The 7908-nt window shown below is 48.0% G+C and overlaps 1 protein-coding gene across 1 annotated transcript; it reads right to left on the reverse strand.

The window, feature by feature from the left end:
• Positions 1–5145: 5145 nt before the first annotated feature.
• Positions 5146–7630, reverse strand: PRR18 (proline rich 18). The gene is given in 2 exon segments (XM_071549431.1): positions 5146–6365; positions 6368–7630. Coding segments are annotated over 2 exon segments (1095 nt in total). The 5' UTR covers positions 6594–7630; the 3' UTR covers positions 5146–5496.
• Positions 7631–7908: the final 278 nt, after the last annotated feature.

Below are 7908 nucleotides of genomic sequence, written 5' to 3' on the forward strand. Positions count from 1 at the left end.
CTCAGGCACCTCACTCACCAAGCGCATTTTCTGCAGAATTTTGCCTTTATTTCCTCCTATTTCTCTCCTAGTCCTAAATAGCCTCTGATAAGTTTTAATTTAAAGCACTGAAAATCACTTAGCGCTGCTCCCACTCGGGTTTTCCTATTCAGAAAATTCGCTGGCAATGCAAATGCCGTGAATCATTTCCCAGCTCCTCACTGTGTGACGTACCTGCCCGGCTGTTGGGACCACACTGGTGGGTGACACTCACAAAGCCAAGAGAATGCTTAGGCGAAAAAAAAATCGGAATACTGGAATTTACTACAATTAGCTCTCTCCTGTGCTAACTGCTAAGAAGGTAATAGCTTCTGTGGTAGTTTATTTTTACACTTAATAAGGAAAGTTTTTTCTTTTCATTTGAAGCTCAGCTCTCACCAGCACTCAGAAGTGTGATGGCAGCAGGAAAGATAATGCAAGTATTACATTACTTTTAGTCAGAATTCTGAGAGGTGACTATCAGTTGACTCTCACTGAACAGTTCATTTGCCCAAAAAGTAAAACTCATTTTGGGAGAAGAAATAATTCTTAGAGTTTTTATTACTCATAGAACTTTGTGTTTTAAGCCCATCTGGCAACTAAGCACCATGCAGCCACTCACTCTGCACCCTCCCCACCCCCACCAATGGAATGAAGAGGACAATCAAAAGTAAAACTTGTAGGTTGATAAGAAAAGTTTAATAATTGAATCAAAGTAAAATGTAATGATAATGAAAAAATCCCAACCCACAAAACAAGTGATGCACAATACAATTGCTCACCATACGGTGATCAGTGTCAGACCCTGAACTCAGATTGGCCCTGTTCTGGGTAACTTCCCCCGTTTATACACTGTTGATGTTTTGTGGTATGGAATATCCCTGTGACCAGTTTGGGTCACCTGTCATGCCTATGCTCCCTCCTAGTTTTTCTTTGTGTACCTCCTCACTGGCAGAGCATGAAACACAAGGAAGGCTACCTCGACTTAGAATGAACATGACTTAGCAAAAACCAAAACATCAATGTGTTATCAACATTATTCTCATGATGAACCCAAAAACCCAACACTGTACTGAGAAGAAATTAACTATTCCAGCTGAAACCAGGACAGTCATTATCTCAGGACAACTGACTGCAAAACACAGAGTGCATGCTTTGATACCTTCAATTTTATTAAAAAAAAAAACCAAACATCAAAACAACCAACAATTAAGAAACCTTTAAGGCATTCCAGAACTCTTACACCCTCATTGTACATTGCAAGGGAGGGGAAAAAATTGGTATAAATAATATCCTTCCAAAATAACATTTAACAATACTTTCAATAAAATTAAAAGGGGTTAAAGACCTTATTTCATTGTCTATACATTCATCTTACCATTATCCTTGGGAACCAGCTTTTAATAAAGTAGTAGATGCTAATCCATACCACATCCCTTTGCTGGCTTGGTCCTGAAGCTGGGCCAGATCCAGACTAGAGCCTATCAGCTGAGCAGCCCTGCTGCAGGCATCCATTCTGTTGAGGAACACAAGGTTTGTCCCATATTCTCAGAAGTAGCAAGAGCACCCATGAATAACAAACTACCAGCACAGCTTCAAGAGAATATTGCTTCAGGTTTTGCTCTCTGGGAAAGGAAAAGAAACCATTCACAACAAAAACAGAATGTGCCTTTAGGTACCTCACAAAAACAACCCATAAAAACCAAAGAAAAAGCTTCTCAGCTGTAAGGACATTTGCTGCCAAGATGGACACTACCTCACTAGTCCTCTCAGGACAGCAACCCCCAAACTGATCCAGCTGTGTGTCAGACCCTTAGGCACAGGGCTGGGACTGTTCAGTTAGAGAAACATTGGTTTCACCTGTGCTGGCCTCTCAGGCTTGCCCAGAAACAGCAGTAAGGCTGACAATACTTATTAGCTACTTTACTAAAAAAAAAAAAAAAAAAAAGGAGAGAGAGCCAGAATATATGTCAGTTGAGTTGTTTTTTTCCACCATAAATCATACTGATGTGTTTGGAGGAAGAAGCTATCTACCCTGAAGCAATTATCGATTATTTTAAGCATCTATAGCACCAGCTGCTCCTAACTCTCTTTCAGTAGCTAAAAAGGGTTATGAATGGGAGGCTTTGACTGAGGCACTTTGGAGATGACTAATATACTGTAAAATGCAGATGTAGTGACTTCCAGACTGCTTGCTTGTTCTTGTGGTAAAATCAGACCTTTGTCACCTGAGTATTCCTGTACACACCTGGTCTGTTCATCAGTACAGAATAAGGGGTTTTATTTATGTCAGTACTCACACTGGGTTGTACATGCAGCTCCAGAGGCTGAGGATTGAGGGGAAGCAGTAGTGGCCTTATCTGTTGAGGGAAAGCTGTCTCACCTTAGTTATCACATGGGCAGCAGAGGGACAAGGAGAGATGCTGTTTCACAGCATCTCACATTTTCCAGTCATACCAACAGCAACCTGTTCTGAACCCATGTCTCAGATGGAGAAAGGCTCAGGCTGACTGGGGAGACCAGTGGGATGGAAAGCTTTGGTTCTCAGCACTTCAGAAGGGTCTTTCTCTTTTGTTCAGGAAAGGAACAGTGATTAGGTCATGATACAGTGCCTATGGTCATATAATTAAATAATGGATCTTAGCAGTAGCAGTGTTGCACTAAGTTTTGCAGTGGCTTATTTTCACTGCTGTTTGAATTTCCAAAGGGATTTTGGTCTTCTGAAGCCTGCCAATGAGCTCAAATGTCTATTGTGACACATATTAATGACTTAAATACTTTTATTATGTTTAATTCATCTACAACTTTTAGATACTAGAATCCAGCACTTTTTAACTGAAAAAATACTGATAGGAAAGCTACGTGCAAAATTAACAGAAGTTACTGTTAGTATGTAGGAAGCAGCTTCCTCTGTCTAATATTGCTTCTAAGATTTATAGGCATTTCAGCTGAAAGTATTCAGAACACTCGGGGCATCATTCATCATTCAAAGAGAACAGAAAGGGAACAGATAAACAAAACAATAAATCTTGATGTTACCATTTAGTGAAGGAGATATTATTACAATCAGACCTTAGTTTATATTACTTCAGAGAGTCTAGCAGCTCTTAACATCCAGCCCAAAAGCAGGACTGTATAACCTTAACTCAGGACGAGCCCATCTGTCCCACCTCCAGTTACCACGCACAATGACTTATCTAATACAAAAGATCTTAGCTGTATGACCTCTGGGCAGCTTTGTTCTAATAAATTCCTTAAGAAAAAATAAAAAAAGGTAATTCCCAAGTTCTCAAATTCCTCTTTCTAGTGTACTGTGAGCAGGTTCCTCCTTTGTCAGTTGGCAGTCTTCTTCAAATGCACATCCCCCCAGCTCATACTGTTATTTCCTGGTGCTATGCATTCAAATTTATAGAATTTTTTGCCGCACTTCAGACTCTGAACAAAACAACTTTCAGCCTCACAAGCTTTAACATACTTCAGCCCGTAGTGAGTGCATCACTTTTTGTTGCAATTGGAGATACTGATTATAGTCTATATGAAACCACAGAGTGGTTTTAAGGAACAACATTTAGGACTCCAGTATGTCTATTTATGAACTTGCATTTCCAAAGGAGACACAAAAAGAAAATTTACCTATAGTTCAACTCCTACCATTTTCCTAAATGTTAGAAGAGGGAAAAACAACAAAAAATTGAATCTGATACCAATCTTCCATATATTAAATTTCACAGGAAATTTGCAATTCTTGAGGCTGATTTGCTTGAAGATGTTACTGAAAATTGGTAACTACAGCAGAACTACATGCAATCTCAGCTGAAGTGGTAAGAAGATGTATGTATTTCACAGCTAGCACTACAGATGACTCTACATTTTCTTAAATGAAACAGAACTAGTCTTCCTAAATTTTCATGTCCCTTGGTCTTCTTGTGGCCTTTGAGCATAGCTATTTCACACTTGTCTTACATTGGTTCATAATTTTTTCAATGGCAGCATTAATGCATTTAATAAATAAATATTTTCGCAAAGCATGTCCCCTGTCATTCCTGAAATTTTAGGCAAAAAAAAAATGGATGAAAGTGCTTGAACAAACCAGGAGCAAGATGAAATGTTGCACATCACTACATCATGCAACTAATATCTAGAAAGGTTTATCTTCCATGATTTAAGGGAACAGTCAACACAAACATCACTCGGTGTAAACACCTGACATCTAAGTGAGATATCTAAGACCCAGCTTGTAGCACTAAACTTTGTTTTATTCTGCTAAGATCATTTAAAGTTAACATGCTCTAACATTCATTTGCAAAATGTTTCTAGAATCACAGTAAATGCTTAGGTCTGACTTGTTCTGAGAAACTGGATAACAATACAAGGGTGGCAGCAGGTAGCCGGGACAACTATCAGTCTATTGAAGATTTACTTTTCCCTTTCTGCTGGTAATTTTTGTACATTTAGCCCCCCGTGGCCCCCTCCCTGCCTCTCCCGCGACACAGAACTCTGATGAGCACCAGGTACGGCCACAGATCGGAGCAGGGAAGGCTGCCGGCAGCCCTGGCAATGGGAGGCTGGGGCACGCTGACAAAGGATGATGCTGCCGCTGCCCTCCCTCCTTTCTTCCTCCTCCCCCTCGTAAATTGGCAGCAGCTCCAAAGGTCGGATATGTCTGTTTTACTGCCTGGGAAGAGGTGAAATCCCGCTGCCCGCGCAGAGACCCAGCCGCTCCCCTCCCGTTGCCCGGCGCAGACGCGGTCCCGGGCGCTGGGAACCGGCTCAGCCACTGCCCACTCTGCGGCCGCCCGCGATTGCCCCCTCCTCCTCCCGTTGTCCATGTCTCTCCCCGGGAGGGATGGCGAGAGGTGCTCCCCGCTGGCCGGCGCTGCCGCCATCTGCCCCCACGGCCGGGACGGGCTCGCCCCCACCTGCTCCATATCCGCCTCAGCCGCCTCGGCTCCTCCGCCTCAGCGTTTTCCTTGGAGCCGAGCTGTCGGTGTCTGAATCAACGAGCAAACATGTGAACGGCACCGGGCTCTTCGCACGGCGACCGTCCCGCCATCCTTACCCTGAGCACACCGAGACACAACACACGCTCCCGCTGCTGGGGACGCGAAGCTACCAAGGCGCAAAGGCTACCGCAACACAATCGTTGTTTATTCAAATAAATAAAAATGAACATTTTATGTACAAATATACAAAACCATTACGAACATCTTATAAAGTACTCAGAAGTCTTAAAAAAAAATCCCGAGGGTAGGTGCAGGCCGCCCAAAGCCGGCTGCCCTCCCTCGCAGCACCGGGCACCGCCGGGCCGAAGCCGGCGACAGTCCTTTGTCCCTCGCCCCGGCGGCGGCGCCGCACCGGGGACAGCTCCGGACCGGGGGCCTTGCCTCCCGGCCCCCACCGCCCGCGCCGGGGCTCGACGACGGCACCACAAAGGACATGATAGCGGCACGCGGCGGCCCCCGCTCCGCCCAGGGCAGCTCAGAGCGTGCCCAGGTGCGGCAGCGTCTCCAGTCGGTCGGGGTGGTCGCGGCCGACCGCGCTCTCCACGCCGCGCAGCCACTCGGTGCATTTCCGCACCAGTCCCTCGTCCGCTGCGGCCGCCGCCTCCTCCTCCTCCTCGTACTCCTCGTCGTCGTAGCGGTGCTGGTCGTTGAGCAGCGAAACCTTCAGCAGGGCGCGCAGGTCGCCGCCGCCGCGCCGGGCCAGGGAGGCTCTGGCGCCGGGCGCGGGGGTGATGTGTCCCCGCTGCCGCTCCAGGCTGCGGCGCTGCAGCACCCGGATGGCCTCCGGGGGCAGGCTGAGCGAGAAGCGCCCCGCCGCCTCCCCCGCCGCGCCGCCGAGGCTCTCGCAGGAGCGGCTGCCCGGTCCCGGCGCCCCCGGGCGCCCCCGTGGCTGTGGCGGGGCGGGCGGGGGCCGCGCTGCCTGCTCTGCCGGCGGCCTCCGCGGCGGCGGCCGCTGCAGGGACGAGCAGGGCCAGGAGCTGGAGAGGGGGCCCGCCCGCTCGGGGGGCGCCCCCCGCGCCTTCCGCGCCGCCTTCTCCTCCGCGGGCCGAGGCGCTGCCTTCTTGGGAGCCGAGGCGGCCGCCGGCGGCTTCTTGGGCTGCGCCCGGGCGGCAGTGGAGGAAGCAGCGGGGGCCGGCAGGAGGGGCGGCAGGACGGCGGGGCGGCCGGGAGTTCCCTCCGGCTCGTCGCTGCTGGCCCAGGGCGCGGCGGGGCGCGCTCCGGGCAGGGCGGCGCCTCTCCCCGCGGGCGGGCAGGGCCCCACGGCGCGCCGGGGCTGCAGCCCCATGGCGACAGGCGCACGATGAGCCCCAGCCGCCGGCGATGGATGGGAGCGCGCTCTGTGCTACAGCCGCGGCTTTTCCCTCTCGATAACCCGGCCCCCTTCCCGCCCTTCGCCCGCCCCGGGAACACCCTTCCCCGGCACGGGGTGGGTATGCGGGCAGGGGCGGGAGGCTTGCGGGGACTGGCCGGCCCTCTCGGACGAACCCCGCCGGCTCGTTGCGAGTGCCGCTTCGTCGCCTTTTCCCAGTCCACACCAGAGCTCAAGGTAAGGAAGGGTATGGCGAGGCTCATGCCCTGCCCGAGGGCAAACAGGCTCCAAATTCCTCCCAGTCCTCAAGCGGCCAAGCGTGAAAGGGCAGTATTTTAATGTCACGTTAAACAAACACCCTCTTGCCACCTTCAAAACATTAAATGTTATTTTGACTTGAACTAACATGAATAAGGGCAGGCATTCAGGACAAGGGTGCTGTCAGCCACACTCAGACCTAGGGCAAACTTGCATCTACCAGGAATTCCAAAATGCTGAAGCCACTTTGAGGACAAAAGCTGCTGGCTTAGTCATGAAGAGCATAGGCTAGAGATCCTTCTTCCGAGCCTCAATGCCATTTGTGATAGAGGCAAAGTGCATCGTTCAACACTTCTTTTGTTATGGGGTTTTGGTTTGGTTTTGTTGTGGAGTTTTTTTTCTTTTTTTGTTGTTGTTTTTTTTTTTTTCTGTTGGCAGCAGTAATTTCGTACCTTTCCTAGTACCCTACACAATAACGGAGGTTTGGAGAGGTTTCATGAGACAGTAGTAAGTAAACATATATATCCCATGAATGCAAGATTACAACCACTCAAAAATTCAGCCTAAGAAGTCATGGATTTCTACAGTATTTACTTCACAGTACTATTTTAACTAGTGTACCAAAACTTTATCAAAAAAAAATGGGTAGGATGTATGCAATCCATAGGAATAGAGATCTTCACACCTATGGTTCCACACTTTCATAAAGGCTATTACACTACTATGAGGATTCATCAACTGTGAGCTTTTGGAATACTCAGTAAACAAAGACAGGATGTGGAGGAGCCAAAGATACAGACAAAACCAACACTGTGTGTGTGCTCTGTATGCAAATGGAGAAAGTAAATCCTTAAATGTTCAGGAGACAAATCACATGATGTAACAGACCTAACTGCATATAAAGGCATACCAGTACGTCAAACTTTTGGACCTCAGTTCCTGAACCCATTCTCTCTTGGTGATTTAAGTGTTAACTTTATTATTTACCATAGAGCATAAATAAATTTTATAAAAAATCTGAATAACCACTACCACTTTAATTAAAAACTACAGTGTTGAATTGTTTGCCACCAGAACTGATAGATGATGTGCATAACCAGTTCTGGAGCAACTGAAGGGCCAGCCCTGAAGCACTGACAAGTGAGTGGGAAGGGATCTCCCCAGTGTCAGTTGGGACCAGCAGCAGCAACGGGAAGGGCGGTGGTGGCCATTTCCTGGATGACATCCATCACCACCTACACACATGCTACTTCATCTTCAAATACAAATTGAAAACTAAAAGAAACTCACTCAAAACTTCACTCAAGGGTCCCCCAGCAC

The sequence above is a fragment of the Pithys albifrons genome, chromosome 2, assembly GCF_047495875.1.
Source record: "Pithys albifrons albifrons isolate INPA30051 chromosome 2, PitAlb_v1, whole genome shotgun sequence".
In the NCBI taxonomy this organism is placed as follows: Eukaryota; Metazoa; Chordata; class Aves; order Passeriformes; family Thamnophilidae; genus Pithys; species Pithys albifrons.